This window comes from Ictidomys tridecemlineatus, chromosome 2 (assembly GCF_052094955.1).
Source record: "Ictidomys tridecemlineatus isolate mIctTri1 chromosome 2, mIctTri1.hap1, whole genome shotgun sequence".
Taxonomy (NCBI): Eukaryota; Metazoa; Chordata; class Mammalia; order Rodentia; family Sciuridae; genus Ictidomys; species Ictidomys tridecemlineatus.
The window spans coordinates 8,560,873-8,579,084 of NC_135478.1; the positions used below are offsets into that span (position 1 = coordinate 8,560,873).

Below are 18,212 nucleotides of genomic sequence, written 5' to 3' on the forward strand. Positions count from 1 at the left end.
GACTGGAATTACAGGAAAGAAATCTTTATTTAGATTTTCTGGTCCCTTCATTTTCTCCACAGCACAGTTACTTTGTTTCTTTTAACCAAAATATTAAGAGCTTGAGTTTTTGTCATGAAGTGCTATAAATAATAATAAAGAAAGGAAAAGTCAGATTGTTGTAAACATCTTTATAGATTTTCATTTGTAGTACATACTTACAAACGTGTCATAGGATATAGACTTTGTATGTGTTTTTATTCCAGGAATTGAATCCAGGGTTTTTTAACCCCAGAGCCATATTCTCAGCTTTATTTTTTTGTTTTGAGTCATGGTCTCACTAAGTTGCTGTGGCTGGCTTTGAATTTGTAGTCCTCCTGCCTCAGCCTCCTGAGCTGCTGGGATTATAGGCCTGTTCCACTGTGCTTGATAGAGGTGTTTTGTTTTTTTTTTAACCTCATGTGGTTTGTATTCCACAATTTGGCAATTTAATGCAGCATTAAAATAGCCATAGCTGGATACCATTTCCCTATGCTTCCCACAGACTTCAAACTGTCCCTGCAGCCTTATGGTGTGGACATGATCAGTTCATTTTTCTTTTTCTTTTTTTTTTTTTTTTTTTTTTTTAAGAGAGAGAATTTTTTTAGTATTTATTCTTTAGATTTCGGCGGACGCAACATCTTTCTTTGTACGTGGTGCTGAGGATCGAACCCGGGCCACACACATGCCAGGCGAGCGCGCTACTGCTTGAGCCACATCCCCAGCCCCAGTTCATTTTTCAAATCAACTGTTTTTTTTTTTTTTTTTTTGGTGATTCAGGGACCACCTAACCACTGAGCAACATCCCCAGGCCTCCCCCACTTTTTTTTTTTTTTTTTTTTTTTTCAGAGTAGAAATTAGAAGTTTATTAAAGGACAGCAGAAAAGACTTCTCCCGGAGGAAGAAGGGGACCCAGAAGGTGGAATCCCCCTCCCCCACTTTTTAAAATTCTTTTTGTACTTTTAGATGGACAGAATGCCTTTATTTTATTTATTTTTATATGGTGCTGAGGATCAAACTCAGTGCCTCACACATGCTAGGCATGCACTCTGCCACTGAGCTACAGCCCCAGCCCTCCAGCCCTTTTGTATTTTATTTAAAAATGGGTCTTGCTGAATTGCTTAGGGCCTTGCTAAGTTGCTGAGGTTGGCTTTGAACTTGGGATCCTCTGCCTCAGTTTCCCAAGCCACTGTGGTACCACCACTCCTGGCTTAGAAACCTCAGTCTTAATAAAATTGGTTAATCCAAAGTTATCGATTACGAAGTAACAAAAGGAAGATTCACACTCTGTTCTCCTTCAATGTATATATTTTTAAGTCTTTTATGATGCAGAGGATTGAACCCAGGGCCTTGTACATGCTAGGCAAGTGCTCTACTACTGAGCTACATCCCCAGCCCCATATCCTGTTCTCCTGCCTGATCCTAAGCTCTTCCCTATTGCATTTTTAGTTTCATGGGGTTTTCACTATGTTGACTACACTATCTTTGAACTCCTGGGTTCATGTGATTCTCTTGCCTCATCCTCCATAGTAGCTTGGACTTCTGCCACTGTTCTCAGCCCTCATTGCTTTTTCCTTTTTGGTAGTAGCAATTGAATCCTGAGGACTGAGCTATGTCCTCAGCCCTTTTTATTTTAAGACAGGATCTCACTAAGTTACCCAGGCTGATCTCCAACTTGAGATCTTCCTGCCTCATTTTCCCAAGTCGCTGAGATTACAGGTGTGTGCCATTGTGTCTGGTACACATTGCATCATGAAGTTAGTAGAAATGATTTCTCTTACCTATGGAATTAGTGACTCCTCCTTCAGAATAGCAAAAAAATTCCCCAGGGCTGAGCCAGCTAAGGGACAGGCTAGATGGAGGCTTACCTGGCATATTACACCCTGAAAAGCTGGCTTCTGTTACAGAAACTTGCAGAGTCAACCAGAACTGTTGATTGCTCTGGGAAAAGTGTTTTGAAAGTTGCATTTTCTATTTCAGGCTGTAACAGAAGACAAGTACGAAATACTCCAATCTGTGGATGATGCTGCAATTGTGATAAAAAATACAAAAGAACCTCCATTGTCCCTGACCATCCACCTGACATCCCCTGTTGTCAGAGAAGAAATGGAAAAAGTATTAGCTGGAGGTAGGGAAGCTGAAGCAGGCTGTCAGGACATTGAAAACTTGGTGTTCCCTCACTGTTCAAATGTGCTATTCAGTTTTAGACTGCTTTGATTAGAGGGTACAGGTGTAGATTTGTCCACCTTTACTCTTGAGGTCATATCTCCTATTGGCTTTGATCACTGGGAGTTTGTCCATTTGGTGGCACTAAAAGTGAGTAGCACTTTTCATAGGGAATTGCACCATTGTTTTTCTTAATCCTTGAATCTTCTTTCATATAAGCATTAAACTTGTCTCCCTGTTGAGCCATTCTCTGGCCTTGGAAAAATGGGTCCCTGGTAATCTTACAATTTTGCAGTTGTTAATGACAAACAGATGGCTTGTGCATGAATGTCACATTGGAATTGTTAGGTCAGTTTGTGTTGCAGCAGAACTGAGGGCTGCTTCCTTTGTCCTCTGCCATTGGTACTTCTATCTGGTCAAATGTCTGAGACATCAAGGGCCCATTGCAACATTGTAAACTGTTGCAAGCCTTTCCAACTTAATCTTTGCACATAGGACACTAATTCTGTGTCCACAATTCATTGTCTACCCTGGGCCTCTCCCATGACTGTCTCAGACTTTATTCAAGTCCCGGATAGATGGCAGAATAGATACACACTCCGGCTCTGTTGCAGCATAGAGTGACATGGCACCCTTTTTGCAGTTATGTTATTTACCTTTGGCTCTCATATCTGAAGCTGAAAAGCAAAAGCCCTTCTAGCTTATCCATTTAGGGACGCTGGACCTTTGACCAACAGGACTCTCTCTGTCAAGGGCTGGGGCTAGGGCAGTCCCGCCTAGTGGGCGGAGGTGGTCCCCTTTGCCACAGATGCCTTGGGATGGCTGTTGTGGGAAGCAGAGCGGGAGTTTATTTCCCCTCCCCCACCTTTTTTGACTTTTTTTTTTTCCTATTGAAAATTCTAGTCTAGCGAATTTATGGGGAGGAAGCAAGGGAATAGTCTATTAGAAGATAGGATGCACCTATCTTTCCTCCCTTCCCCATGGATTATTCCTTTTAGAATAACTTCCCACTTTTAATTTTGTTTTTTTGGGTTTTTTTTTTTTTTGGTTGTTGTTTTTTGGTTTTTTGGTTTTTTTGGTTTTTTTGGGTTTTTTTTTTTTTTTTTTTTTTGGAGGGGGCCTCCAATTTTTCTGATTTCCTCTCAGGGCAGAGTTCATTGCACTCTAGCTTCTCCTTCCCTGGTCAAGGGTGGAGATGAATTCAGATTCTGGGAGACTCAGCTGCCCTTTAGGAAGCTGCCATATCCCCTTTCCACCTGACAGAAACCCCTTGGTCAAACTGTACCTTGTCTTCTTATTCCATCCATGAATAGAAACGCTATCAGTCAACGATCCCCCGGATGTTCTGGACAGGCAGAAATGCCTTGCTGCCTTGGCGTCCCTCCGACACGCCAAATGGTTCCAGGTTTGCATTTTGTTCTTCTCTTTGTCTTTTGTAGAGAATTCCTAAGTTTTAACTTGGCTAACTTTTACCATAAAGTTTCTGTAACATTGACGATAGCCGTGCTGATCTTAGCACCTGTGGCCATGGCCGTGCAGCTGCTAACACAGAGCACGTAAACAAATTTGACACCCCTGAGGAGCCTTGTGACCAAGCAGGTGGGCTGCTGCTGCTTTGTGTTAAGAGTAACAGCAGTGTCATACACCCGGTGAAGTCACTGCTGACCACATACTTGGTGGTTGTGCACACTTAACCGTTTACCCTTGGCAAAGCAGCACCATAAAACTTGTGTTGTCCATGTTGGCCTTGTTTCTAGGGAAGTGCTTTCATGTAAAGAATCTGTCCTTTCTTCTTTAGGCAAGAGCCAATGGGCTGAAGTCATGTGTCATTGTCATTCGAGTTCTGAGGGATCTGTGTACTCGTGTACCCACCTGGGGCCCCCTCAGAGGATGGGTAAGGCACCTGTAGCCATGACCAGAGGGTTGTATATAGCAGAGGCTGTCTCCTATTTCAGGAATCCTGGGTGATACTGGGCATGTATGGCCTTTCAAGGTGTGGCTCTCATGTCCTTCCACTGTTTCTTGTTGGGCAGTTACTGTTGTCCAGACTCTGGGTGGCCTAAGAGCTAGATAAGGATCCTCCATGGGGGATGTTCAGGCTTAGCCCAGGGAAGAAGGCAGGCCAGCCTATACAATGTGACTTGTTTCATAAGAAGCATTTGCAGATTCTCTTGGATAGTCAAACTAGAGCTTTTGAACCATTCCTAGCCAGCTGCGTATTTCCTTTGGGTGTTTTTATGTACCTACTTATATGCTCAATATTGTATATTGGTACATACAGCCAAAAAGATTTCTTGGGCAAGCTTGGTGATACCACTCAGTGATAGAGCGCTTGCCACGCATATGCAAGGGCCCTGGGTTCCATTCCCAGGATCTCCCCAAGAAAGAGAAAAAGGAGCTTGTCCCTTTGGAGGTAGCCTGCATTGTCCCTTGAAAGAGTATTCTTTGCTTTATCTTGAAAGCTTCTTGCTCTCAAGGTGGTACCCATTCTCCCTTGAGTATGTCTCTGTGGGGGGAAAAAAAAGAATGAAAATAGTGTACTGAATCCTGCCTCAGGTCTCACCTTTGGCTTTGACATAACTGTATGGCTGTGATTTTCCTACTCCCCACCCCTGTCCCACTCACCCAGTAATATTGCCTTGCTTTGGACTTAGCCAGGCCCCTCCCAAAACCTGTTACTCACTTTCACTCTTTCCTTTCAGCCCCTGGAGCTCCTGTGTGAGAAGTCCATTGGAACAGCCAATCGGCCCATGGGTGCTGGCGAGGCCCTGAGGAGAGTGCTGGAGTGCTTGGCGTCCGGCATCGTGATGCCAGGTTGGGGCCTTGTGGTTTGCAAGTTGCAGGGAAAGGACAGGGATCAAGGCCCTTTGGCCACCTCCTCGCTGGTCCACTGACTGGGTTAGGGCAGCAGCAGCAGCAGCAGCTCCGTGTACCCCGCTAGGGCCGAAGCATGTGATTACCCTCTTGCACCATCATATCCAGCCCTGTGCCGGGTCCGCAGCTGTGATTCAAAGGGCGGATCCGGGGGCAGTGGTGACCCACTCCCACATGACTTTCTTGCTCTGAGACATATGTGGATTATTTTTGTCAAGGGCTGGATGCCGAGTGGGTCACCGAGCTCGGCGTGTTTTCCAGAGCTGGGTGTGGATGGGGCGCGGGGGAGTAACGCACCTGGTCCCCTCAGCCAGCACAACTCTTCTGAGATGCTAAAAGATAATCCTCTGCATATCTTCCTTGTTTCCTGCCTTCAGATGGTTCTGGCATTTATGACCCTTGTGAAAAAGAAGCCACTGATGCTATTGGGCATCTAGACAGACAGCAACGGGAAGATATCACACAGAGTGCGCAGGTATAGTTGTCGCCATTGCCAACGTGAGCCCGTACCCAGTTTGCACTCACTGGCTCCCAGTTCCATTACTGAGTATTCACAGGGCAGCCCCTGGATCATAGGTTCAGGTTGTGAACTGAAGGCAAGGCATGAATTTTGATACAGGGCGCCCCAATCTGGGATTCTTCTTTCCCCTTGGCGCCATGCGTGGTTGTTGTCTGCCCCTCAGTCTGCCTGAGTGCCCTGTTGGCATATTGAGTGCAGCGGGGAGACATGTTTGCTATACAGATTGCTCCAGGGGTCCTTCCCCTGTGCAGGCCCACCACCTGGCTCCGTGTGGCAACCAGTGCCCAGGTTGGGGTCTCCTGTATTCTTCTTTAAGGGGGGTGGTCACTGGCTGGCCTTCCCCCACAGCAAGGCTGGGCTGAAGCAGTCAGTCAGGCCCTGCCCTGGCTGTTGGGGGACCCCTCCTTTATGTAGGGGAGATCATTAGTAGTTACCCAGCTCCTGCTCCATCTCAGAAGACATTAGTGAGCAACATATGCTATAGCTGTGAGCGCAGGGCAGCCAGGTCAGACTCCTCTTCCCCTTCTCCAGCATGCACTACGACTTGCTGCATTTGGCCAGCTTCATAAAGTACTCGGAATGGACCCCTTGCCTTCCAAGATGCCCAAGAAACCAAAGAATGAGAATCCAGTGGATTACACCGGTAAGCATACACAGGCATTGGGTAACTAGTCTCTTCAGAGTGGCCACCTACAGCCCTTCCACCTATTTTCCTGTTTCAGTTCAAATCCCCCCCAGCACTACTTATGCCATTACGCCCATGAAACGCCCAATGGAAGAAGATGGTGAAGAAAAGTCTCCCAGCAAGAAGAAGAAGAAGATTCAAAAGAAAGGTACAGGCATATATCTTGTTGGTGCTGTTGATTTAGTCCTCCTTCAATTAGGTTGGCCCCAACACTGAATTTTTTTTTTTTTTTTCCGAGACAAGGTCTCCTGGGTTGCTGAGGGCCATATAAATTGCTGAGGCTTGCTTCAAACTTGCTGTCCTCCTGCCTTAGCCTTCTAGCTTGCTAGAATTATAGTTGTACACCACCACACCCAGCAACTTGTTTTTTTTTTTTTTTTTTTAATTTTTTGTTTTGTTTTGGTATGGGGGATTGAACCCAGGGGCTCTCAAACACTAAGCCGCATCCCTAGCTCTTGTTCGAATTTTATTGAGACAGGGTCTCACTAAGTTGCTAAGGACCTCGTTAAGTTGCCTAGGCTGACTTTGAACTCTCAATCCTCCTGCCTCAGCTTCTTCAGCAGGTGGGATTATGGGTGTGCACCACTGCGCTGACCTTCATTTTTCTTAAATGTGATTTTTTTTAAGTCCTTTTAAAAATTAGATTGGGGTTATAGCTCAGTGGAGAGCCCTTGCCTGACCATGTTCGAGGCTTCAGTTTTGATCCCTAACACTAAGTAATCAATAACTCTCACAGATGACTGGAACACATGGGGGTGGATGTGCATCTGCGGGTGGCTGTGGGAGAAGCACAGGCCAAACTGTCTGGCAGTGCAGCAGTCACTGAGACTTCAGCGTCCTCACCTGGGCTTTCTCTGACAGGCATTTTGGTGTCTCATTCCAAACTATCTTGGTGTTCTCTCCTCAGAGGAGAAGGCTGAGCCTCCCCAAGCTATGAATGCTCTGATGCGGCTGAACCAGCTGAAGCCAGGGCTGCAGTACAAGCTGGTTTCCCAGACGGGCCCTGTCCATGCCCCTATCTTCACTATGTCTGTGGAGGTGGATGGAAGTTCATTTGAGGCTTCTGGGCCATCCAAAAAGACTGCCAAGCTGCACGTGGCTGTTAAGGTAAATGTGGCTGATGTCGTCTGAATGGCAAAACCAGTTTCCTCCTGGGCTCCTTTAGAGACCTCAGTCCCCGTCGGTATAGCATGCATCCTGGGGAAGGCATGGATACACCAAGGTTAGATTTTCAGACATTTGCCAAGTACCATGTGGCAAGAATGCTTTTAGAGCTTCCTCAAAAGTAACTGCAAGTTGCCGGGCTGTACCCTCAGCTTCTGATCTAGGATGTCCCAGGCAGCTGTAGCGTGCTGCAAGGACCTGCAGGGAAGGTTCCACACTGGTCCTTTCCACATCAGGACTCTGGGTCTGGCCTCCTTGCAGGTGTTACAGGACATGGGCCTGCCAACTGGCGCTGAAGGCAGGGACTCCAGCAAGGGGGAGGATTCTGCTGAGGAGACGGATGCGAAGCCTGCAGTGGCGGCCCCGCCTCCCGTAGTGGAAGCTGTTTCAGCGCCCAGTGCTGCCTTTCCCTCAGATGCAACTGCCGAGGTGAGCGTGTGGTGGGTGCTGGGAGTGACTGCCAGGGCAGAGCTGGCAGCCATTGGTTGTTTATTTATATAAAAAAAGATTGCCCCCACACCTAAAACTGTAGCCACAACATACAGGGAATGGTTTGGCTCACCAGAGTGGGGACTGGTGGGGTTGGTTGCGTTATTTGGCGTAGGCATTTGTGAGTTGGCATATACTCATATGGGGATGGCAGGGGATGTGGAGCAGAGGACCTCAACCCCGATTGAGTTGTATCCCACCATGTGGTTGGATAGCCTGTAGCTGAGTTTGTTGGTTTTCTTTTGTGTTTTCCCTGAGAACGTAAAACAGCAGGGGCCGATCCTAACTAAGCATGGCAAGAACCCAGTTATGGAGCTTAATGAGAAGAGGCGTGGCCTCAAGTATGAGCTCATCTCTGAGACTGGGGGCAGCCACGACAAGCGATTTGTCATGGAGGTGAGTGACCTAGGGCCAGTCCTGTACTTCCTGGATTGAGTTCTTCTTTGGGGGACTGGTCTCTACAAAGGTGGGACTCCTTCCCCAGAGGAAGACACTGTGTCACCTCCACACCCATCCATCCATTGTCTTCAGGTCGAGGTGGATGGACAGAAGTTTCAAGGGGCTGGTTCAAACAAAAAGGTGGCAAAGGCATATGCTGCCCTTGCTGCACTGGAAAAGCTTTTCCCTGATGCTCCCCTTGCCCTCGAAGCCAACAAAAAAAAGAGAGCCCCAGTCCCTGTCAGAGGGGGACCTAAATTTGCTGCCAAGGTAAGCACATGTCCTTGAGTCTTCAGCTTCAGCAAAAATTCTCTCGTATGGTGAGGGGAGGCGACCCTCACTTGTCTGCTTTCTCTTCCAGCCACACAACCCTGGCTTTGGCATGGGAGGCCCCATGCACAATGAAGTGCCTCCACCTCCAAACCTCCGAGGACGGGGAAGAGGAGGCAACATTCGTGGACGAGGGCGAGGGAGAGGATTTGGTGGCACCAATCATGGAGGCTACATGAATGCTGGTGAGGGCCCTTGTCCTGTGCTGTCCCCATCTACCCAGTTTATATTTTCTGGGTGTGTCCATGTTTATTTTGGGGTGCAGGGACTTGGGTGGGGCTGAAATGTGGAACTCAAGAGGGCAAGGGCAGGTCAGACGCATATAACCCTGTCTGTTCTCTTCTAGGTGCTGGGTACGGAAGCTATGGGTACGGAGGCAACTCGGCGACAGCAGGCTACAGTAAGTGTGCTTCTCTCTGTGTCCACGTGGGAGGAAGCAGCAGCTTAGTCATGGGCCTGAGTTAGTGCAGGGCGGCCTAGCCACAGCCTTCGTGAGGCTAAAGAGCCACCCGCACCTTTTTGCGGGTATTAGGTCAGACAGCCCTCAGGTCTTCCCCGACCCCACAAGTGTGTCCTTGACTCTTAAGTGCTAACACACCAACTTGTGTGACTTCCAAGCTCCTTAGAAGTCAGAATTTTAAATTTCTCTGCTTTAAGCCATGCGAAGCACCCATCTTGCAAACGCACCTTTCCTGCCAGTGCACCGCTCTTGTCTTGAGAAGGAGCCTTCATTGGGGGTCACAGGAGCAGAGAAATCTAAAACATGAATTTCAAATGTGGCGCTCTGTGCCATTTTTCAAAAGAATTCTAATTTCTTCTCTCTGCTCTGTCTCCCCCTTTTGTAGGTGACTTTTTCACAGACTGCTACGGCTATCATGATTTTGGGTCTTCCTAGAGCGTCTAAAAGTATTGCACACAAAATCAACTTTTTACTCCAATTTCCTCCAACTCCAAAACCCAAAGTGTCCGTGCTGTGTCCCTGTGCTTCACTGGGTTTCTCAACCGTGGCTTTCCACCGCAGCTTGTCTGAAACTCTTAGCCTGCAGAATTTAAGACAATGGCAGTTTTTATCGTGATTTGCCTTTGAACTTGGTCATATTGAAGTTCACAATAAGTGGAAAACAATTTTCTCAGAGAATGTATTTTTGTGCAGACTTGCACAGAATTCTAGAGCCAGCGTTGTTCAGCATCAAGGCAAAAGCCCACCTTTGCTTTTTATGGAAAGCATTACTTTATTTAAAGAGACAGATAATGATGCATTTTAATCTACCTTTGTCTTAATTTACAGCAGGTTTTGTATGAATTTTTAACCTTTTAACAAATTCCCACATCTGGTTGATGCCTTTGACAGTGATGAAAATGATTTCACCACATCTGAATCCAGAGCAACTGAGTTTTTTTTTTTTTTTTTTTAAACAAGCATGTAAAATGTTGGGAACATGGGGAATTGTACACTGTGCTAAGTTACCTCCTCCCGCCTTTGTAAATGCTCTGGTGGGTTCTTGTTTAGGGTGCGGTATTTTGTGGCTGGTTTAGCTAGAGAGTGAACTCTCAAAGGTATCAAAACTGTGCTTCCATTTCCTGTGCAAGAAATAGACAGGCTTTAAGGGGTAGAAAACATGAAATTTTGCAAGTCTTGGTCACAGTTGCAAATGCATGGGATTCTGGAATTTTCTTTTTTTTTTTTTTTGGATGGGGCTTGAAAAATCGTCTAGTAGAGCTGAGCATGGTGGCACTCATTTATAGTCTCAGCTACTCTGGATGATCACAAGATTGAGGCCTGCCTTGGGCAACTTACCAAGACCCTGTCTTAGAAAAAATATAATAATAATTAAAAGGTTGGGGATGTGGCTCAGTGGTAAATTGCCCCTGGGTTCATTTCCCAATACCATTAAAATAAAAATACATGGCCTGGGATTCAGTGGTAGAGCGCTTGCTCACAATGTGAGGCCCTGGGTTCAGTCTCCCAACGCTGCAAAAAAAGGAAAGAAAAAAAAAGCCTAGTACATTCCCAGATTTCTGCTGATTACACAGCTGCACACTCCAGAGGCCTGGATATTTTTCTGTGTGTGCAAAGGCACATGGTCTTATGGCTCTTCACTGGGACCCCAGTGGTCTTTTTGGCTCTTCTGGTGGGAGCCATCCTTGAAAACTGGGGTTTAGGCTGTGCTCAGCAGTTCTTTTTGCAGGAAAGCCTGCCTCTGTGCTGACTTGCAAGATTTTGCGTTTATTCAGGCAAAAACGGTCAAAACGGTTAATATGTGATTTGTTCCCCAAGGTATGAAACATTCAGTGAAACTTTTTAAAAACTTTGATTGCATGATGTATTATTATTTTTTTTTAGAAAGTTATTGTTTGAGAATAATGTCTTTTTATACCAGGAAATAGTTATCTTGAATGACGTTGAAAACTTCCCCTTCCCTTTATTATTTTTTTTTAATCAATACATGTTAAAGTAACGAGTCCTCGATACTTGCGTCTTCATTCATTCCCGGCTTTAGGCGGGGCAAGGTGGGGTGCTCAGTGCAGGACACTGGGGAAACTGGGATTTGGGGTGGTGGGGACAGTGCTCTCGGGGAGTATACTGAAGCTCTTATCCTCCAAGTCTCCTCACTGAGCCTCCACATGTTTGCTTTTTTGCTTTGTGGTATACATCCTCCCCCTCAGTGTTGGCTTTGTGAATGGTGGGAGGGGAAAGAGGCCTTCCTGAAGAAACAGACTCAAGTTTGGAGACCAGTTCTATTTCCATATGCTTGTGCCAGTAGCCCATGGCACATCAACATGGGCTACACATCTGCAGAGAATGGAAGGCATGTGAGAACTCCAGTGTCCCCATCCAGAAGGCATGGAACCCTCATGCTTGATACGAGAAGAAAGGACAGGCTGTGTGGGAGCCTCCTCCCCTAATTCCCATCCATCCTGGGACCTAACAGGGAAGCTGCCTTTGATGTCTGTGGGCAGAGGTGCCTTCATGTTTAGTCCTCCCTTCTGCAGGGACCCAGGAACACCGCAGCCCCTGTTGAGGTGCTGGTGAATGTCTAACTGGGCTGGAGAGCTGCCCACACAGCCTGGCCTCCCAGACCTTACATCCAGTTCATTCTGGGACTTCCCACAGCCAAGCCTGAACCCCCTGATTAATTAGAGACTCTTGTAAAACTGGGGATGAAGTGTTCCTTAGCCTATCCCCTATTCCACCCCAATTTTAGCTACAGCAGTGTGTTGAAAGCCTAGTTACCAGAAGGCAGGTCCTCACTGTAACATCCTGCCTCAGGACTGAACATGTGGCAGCCACAGTGCAAGTTTGTCAGTGCTGCTACTCTGTCCTGCCTGTGCCCCAGCAGCTGTACTGGGAATGAGGAAGGAGCCTTGGGGAGGCCACTGGCTTTATTTAGCTTAAGGCTCTGCCTGACATCCTGTTCCCAGCCTTAGCCTGAGCTGGTCTCCCCAATAGGTTGGAAATCTATACTGCTTGTAGTCATGTTTTTCTGTAAGTAGTAACCAGGGAGAGGCCCACATCATTTGAGTCTCAATTTGTTTTTCTAAGATCCAGCTTCATACTAATTAGTCTTCCAAGAGCGAGGGTGGTTTTAGGGGCCTTATTACAGGGTACTCCTGAGGTCTCCAGTCTCTGCCTGCTGAATTTGTTTCCAGCACAGAGGGGAGGAGGTAGTAGGGGTGGCTTGCTGCTTCTCTGGGGCTTTGCTTTTCCTGTCACCGTTGGGGGACATCTGGGTACCCGTCAGCTAGTCCTGAATGTCATCTGCGCTGGGAGCCCATCTCATTGTAATGTTGACATCTGCTGCAAAAGCTGCTGTCGTGCCGCTGCTTGGCAAAGATCCTTTGTTGTCGTCAGCTGATGGGTGAGTGGAGCTGAAGGCTGGGCCAGCCGAGCCAGGCGCCTTACAGCAGAGCCAGGGCTCTCCTTCCTCCTTGCTGCCTCTGGGCAGCCAGTTTATGGGTCAGCCTTCAGGGCCCACGGCTGCCACCTCCCTTTTCCTTCCTGCCCCCTTGCCTTTCCTTTTCCTCCACCTGACCCGCTGCCTCCCTGTTTAGGTCAGTTCTACAGCAACGGAGGGCATTCTGGGAATGCTGGTGGTGGCGGCGGCGGGGGCGGTGGTGGCTCCTCCGGCTACGGCTCCTATTACCAAGGGGACAACTACAACTCACCAGTACCCCCAAAACATGCTGGGAAGAAACCGCCACATGGGGGCCAGCAGAAGCCCTCCTACAGCTCGGGCTACCAGTCCCACCAAGGCCAGCAGCAGTCCTACAACCAGAGCCAGTACAGCAACTACGGGCCCCCTCAGGGCAAACAGAAAGGCTATAACCATGGACAAGGCAACTACTCCTCCTACTCCAACTCCTACAACTCTCCCGGAGGCGGGGGCGGGTCAGACTACAACTACGAGAGCAAATTCAGTGAGTTGGCTTCCAGCATTCCTGGGTCAACCTGGCAGTGAGTCCTGTGGAGTTGCAGAAGCCCAGCAGTGCCCAGACCTCTGCCCAAGGAACTAGGAGGAAAACAGGTGGTGTTGGCTGCAGGCAGGTGTTAGGAAGGATCTCATGGCCCAGGTCTCTGCTCTTTTCTCTGCTATTCCCCATGGGCAGATATAGCTGAGGCCTCTCTCCTCAGGGTGACTAGGCATGAGGGTAGAGGCTGAGAGGCAGTCTCCTGGGATAGTTCTTTGAAGTGTTATTAATATCTTTTTACCTCCTGCACAGACCCAGCAGGCACTGGCTGTATTGTTGACCCAGTTGGCAGAGTAGGTGTGCACTTATCCTTGATATAGAATAGTGGTCACTATCAAGACTGGAGACTTGGAGGGAGCTGTGCTGTGTACATGTAGGCCGGAGGGAGCATCATGTCACTGAATTTACATCTGAAAGCTTGGGTTGCAGGGACAGGTGGGAAGGCTGGAGAGAACAGGTTTCAGAGCTTTCTTTTTATTTATTTATATGCGGTGCTGAGAATCGAATCCAGTGCCTCACACATGCGAGGCAAGCGCTTTACCACTGAGCCACAACCCTAGCCTGCCCTTGTTACCTCTTGCCAAATTTAAGCAGGCAAACATCTGCTAAAGGCAGGGGCAAGGCTCTGTCTAGGGGAGCCTCGCTAGAGTCCTGGACCATGCCAGCCAGATCCCCTCAGATCCCCTAATGACACTGTCTTCTCTCCCCTAGACTACAGTGGTAGCGGAGGCCGAAGCGGCGGGAACAGCTATGGCTCAGGCGGGTCGTCCTACAACCCAGGGTCACACGGGGGCTACGGTGGAGGCTCTGGGGGCGGCGGCTCATATCAAAGCAAACAAGGTGGGCCTGGGCAGCAGGTGGCACAGCAGGGTGGCCCTGGGCCTGGCAGGAACAGCACTGCATGGGCAGGACAGTGGTGGCAGCTGTGCTGTTGCTTCCTTGTGGGGCATTTGGGGCCCTATAAAAGATGGGCTCTGGCCATACCAGCTGCTTGGCCTTTTCTTAAGCTGGAGACCAGAAATTGCCTTACTCTTCAGCGCTGGTACCTGCTTGAAGAGATGTTGACAACATTGAGGCCCAAACTGACTCATGATCTTGGATGCTACCTTTGGTTCGGGGTGTTGAGCTCAGGCAGCCCCCCTGTTCTTTAACCAAGAAAATCACCATTTGCCATCACCCTTTGTAGAAGCCAGGATCACAGTGGTCCCCCTCTCAGTGTGCTGGGTCCCGATTAGAAGTGAAAGGCACTTAGAATAAAGGAGGAGCCTGTGGGGCTTCCCACCTGGGGACAAAAATTCAGGTGCATCTGAGGTCCTTAGGCCTGGTGGGCAGGCAGATCCTTGTCACCACCTCTAATCTACCCTCTCTCTTGTAGGAGGCTACTCGTCACAGTCGAACTACAATTCCCCAGGGTCTGGCCAGAACTACAGCGGCCCTCCCGGCTCCTACCAGTCCTCACAGGGTGGCTATGGCAGAAACGCAGACCACAGCATGAACTACCAGTACAGATAAAGGCCCTGGGGCTGCCCATTTGTACCTTCTGCATTTACGCCGTTGGAAGATTCAGTTTTACGTATCACAGTTACCATGTCAGCCGGTCCTCCAGGCGCCCCCACCCGTCCACGTTGCTGTGTTGTGAGGTGCAGCTGTTCCTCCTGGGACCTGTGCTGTGACCCATATTTAGCCGTGTTTGGGACTCCGTGTCTTCAATGGTTTGTTAGTTGCCATTACAACCTTGTCTGGGTAGAGTTTTGCGTTCTTGCCGTTCAGTATCCCTCTGTCTATTTACACTTGGTGTTAGTGTTGACTCAGTTTGTCTTTAAATAGTTACAGAAGGGATACATCATCTGTTAATGCTTTTGTGAAGTGAGTTAAATGAGCTTTCTGTATTTTAATGCTTTAGTGTTTCAGTTTTATAAGTGAAGATTTTATTTTAAAAAACAATGGGAAAGAGTGGGGTTTTTGTATGTCTGGCTCATTCAGGCACTACATCTGAATTCAGCTGACTGTAGACAATAAAGAAAAAGAAAACTGTGCCTGTCTCAGGCCTGGGTGTCTGACCCTCCAGCAGGGCAATGGGCAGGTTCCTCCACTCTGTTCCCACTATTGGGAAGCAGGCTGGGGATGGCAGGACAGTGCCTGGTCAGCATAGAGGGTCCAACTCCAGGCCTCCAGACATTACTCAGTGCTTGGCAAGGGCCACCAACCTGTTTACCTGAGATCTTGTCAACCCAGTGGGCTCCACAGCTCTAAATCCTGGGTGGTATGCAGTGGCCTCAAGGTTGGATCAAAAAATGGAAGCATATTCTTTGCTACTCCATAAATTCTGGTGGTTATAAGTGCAATTTTACATCATTATGGAATAAAATGTCCCTGTAGAGTTCACATGTACACGTACCCCAATTGAAAGAGGGCAGCTGTGACCTGTCTAATGTAAAGCAACCCAGCTACAGGTGAGCTGTGCCCTGGGAAAATCTGGTGTCTGCTGTGGCCTTGCCCTAAGGTGCTCTGCCACAGGGAGATTCACATGTAGAGTTTGCTTTTTTGAATTGTCCAGATTTACTCTAGCAGACTTCCCTGGAACAGTTATTGTCACTCTGAAGGGAGACTGTGCAACGTTTGAGGGACACTTATCATACCTGGAAAGATGCTCCTGGCATCTCTTGGGTAGATGCCAAGGATGCTTGTGAACAGCCTGTACCACACGGAATAGTGAGTGCCCCACTGCAAAGAACTGTATTTCAAAAGTGTCAGCACTGGAAGTGGACAAACCCATCCTAAGGTTGCCCTGCCCATGGGAGTGGGGGTGGTGGGGGCGATAGAGCTGCACTCCAGTTGAATTTACCCAGGCTCCAATTCAGTGTGTTTGGGAAGAGCCTATGCACCTCTCAACAGTGTTCCTCAGCCTCCCAGCTTCCTCGTTATCTAGGAGCCGCCTCTCCAGCTTCTGAGACCTGGTGCTGTTGACCAGCTGAGCTTCAGGTGTGCCCCTTGGCCTCCCATGTGTGAGTAACTGGCCACTGGGAATCCCTCAGCTGACACAGCAAATCAGCTATACTTTGAAGGGGTGAAGGTTGGCTTTCTGGAAAGAAAGGTATCCTGTATCAAACGAGAAAATATTGGTACAATTCTGCTTTATGTTAGTGTAGAGGATACCCCGTATACAGTGTGAATCCAGCCCAGGAAGAGGCAGGAAGGAGGAGGTGACTACACAAAGTGAAGCCAAGAGGTGACCCACAATTGGAGCTTTCAAGTTACCCTTAAATATCCCAGGATCCCACCAACGCACACAGTAGTGGAGAGACACAATGCTGTGTCCATGATCTGCCTCTCCCAGTCCCATCCAGGGGCTGGGACAAGAAGACACTCATCGGCGCTTTGAGCAGAGAACATGGAGTGGAGGTTGTCTGCATTGCTCAGAAACCCACGGGGAGGGACTTATCCCGGCCTTACCTGCCAGGCCCCACTAAACCAGTCAAAGCACCTCTATCCTCAACACAAGGGTTTTCTTTCCAGTTGATTCTCAGTCAGCAACAACCACCATGTTCAAGTTTCTGATAACAGACCTATCAAGAGGGAAGGAATCATACCCACCCACACACCAGAAATTGCAGCAAACCTATCCGAAAGACAATCGGAGAGCACAGTGCCCTTGGTATCCTGATTCCATTGGGGGAATCTCACTGATGATGAGGGTGACACATTTGACCAGTGGCAGTATCCCAGCCCTCGGGATCTGTCAAACTAGAAACTGACTTCAGGAAGACAAAGCTGTTAAGTTGAGCCCAGAGAAGTCCTGGGGCTGTTGTTCCCTATCTGGAGCTGAGTGAGCCATCCAGCTGGTGATCCTGCAATTCCAGGAAGCTGATCTGGGGAAGTTCTTCTTGGGTCCAGCATAATATAGGCAAGAATTAGCGTAAGATGGAGAGACTTCTTGTGCAACATGGTTCAGGTGATTGGTGTACAACATTTTGAATCACCAGCAGACATCACCAAGAGATCAAGTAGGTTTCCTACTGCTCTTCGTGGATTTGATCAGGATGGGGTACTTGGTGTGAGCTGGTGTCAGGGATGGGGCACTTGGTGCACACTACCCCAGTCGGCTCAGCTCTAGATGCTGCTGGGGGAAAGGAAAACAATCATATGAAGACAGGAGTGGCCGACTGAAGTGACATTTTGGGGAATGGCAGGGCCTTAGGGAATTTGGACTGGTCCTTGGGTTCTGGAAAAGTATTGGGAAATGATTATTAGAAATGAAGCGGGATATCAGCCTCAATGAAGGACCCAGCATTTCCATTCCCTGTTTAAGCAGTGCCACCATGACTTTTTTTTTCTATTTGGGGGCTACCACTTGGCTGCCTGATCTCCTTCTACTCTGGCAGGAAGGTATACTTCTTGAATGTTGACCATTCTTGTGCAATTCATAAGGCTCATCTTACCCTGAAGCTTTGTGTATACCTGGTCACTGCAGCTGGGGTGTTTGTCTGCATTTCAGTCTTGGTGTTAGCTCCACACTGGCCATGCACTTTACATGCCTGAGACTTCTGGAAAAAAATTTGGGCAACAACCTTATCGGAGGCTCAGATTCTCACTAATCCATCCCAGAATAAAGAGAGACTTCATGTGTTTGTTGCTTCATTCACTTATCATGTGTCTATTGGGTGGCACTTACATGTTATGTCCTGTGCTGGGAGCTAGGAATAAAATGGTGAGCCTGGTCCTTGCCTAATGGAGCTTGGAGGCCCCAAGAAGGCCCTGTCCCTGCTGGTCAGGAAATGTCTAGGAATGTCCAGTCTTCCCTCTGGTGAAGAGGGAGCAGCATGCACAAAAATTCAGTTGGTGGGTGGGAATGAACTTGAAGGAGCTGCAGTTCAGCAGGTGAAGGATTTTAAAACGCAAGAGGAAGGGGAGGTGAGAAGTGTGGCTGGAGGTTAGTGGAGAGGGGAGTGCATAAGCAGAGGGTTCCAACCAACCCTTATAAAATCCCTGAAGCACACCAGGATTCTGAACCTGGAAAAAGCTAGTCCAGTTTTGCTTCAGAATAATCCTTTGGACTGG

The 18,212-nt window shown here is 48.2% G+C and overlaps 1 protein-coding gene across 11 annotated transcripts in view; it reads left to right on the forward strand.

Moving 5' to 3' along the window:
* The window catches only part of Ilf3 (interleukin enhancer binding factor 3), a 36,755-nt gene extending 18,975 nt beyond the window's left edge, over window positions 1-17,780 (forward strand). For 4 of the 11 annotated variants that reach the window (XM_005336139.5, XM_013363310.4, XM_021733858.3 and 1 more), the window contains 16 exons: window positions 1,999-2,146; window positions 3,498-3,589; window positions 3,983-4,078; window positions 4,887-4,998; window positions 5,436-5,533; window positions 6,110-6,221; window positions 6,301-6,411; window positions 7,171-7,370; window positions 7,689-7,856; window positions 8,175-8,312; window positions 8,448-8,624; window positions 8,716-8,869; window positions 9,031-9,084; window positions 12,738-13,103; window positions 13,866-13,994; window positions 14,530-17,780. In XM_005336139.5, coding sequence (XP_005336196.1) covers window positions 1,999-2,146; window positions 3,498-3,589; window positions 3,983-4,078; window positions 4,887-4,998; window positions 5,436-5,533; window positions 6,110-6,221; window positions 6,301-6,411; window positions 7,171-7,370; window positions 7,689-7,856; window positions 8,175-8,312; window positions 8,448-8,624; window positions 8,716-8,869; window positions 9,031-9,084; window positions 12,738-13,103; window positions 13,866-13,994; window positions 14,530-14,666 — 2,292 coding nt within the window. In that variant the 3' untranslated portion in view covers window positions 14,667-17,780. Of the gene's footprint in view, window positions 1-1,998; window positions 2,147-3,497; window positions 3,590-3,982; window positions 4,079-4,886; window positions 4,999-5,435; window positions 5,534-6,109; window positions 6,222-6,300; window positions 6,412-7,170; window positions 7,371-7,688; window positions 7,857-8,174; window positions 8,313-8,447; window positions 8,625-8,715; window positions 8,870-9,030; window positions 9,085-9,529; window positions 11,155-12,737; window positions 13,104-13,865; window positions 13,995-14,529 lie in introns of those variants that run through there. The other 7 variants (XM_013363309.4, XM_040290457.2, XM_021733861.3 and 4 more) reach the window with 7 other exon arrangements.
* The last annotated feature ends 432 nt before the right edge of the window (window positions 17,781-18,212 follow it).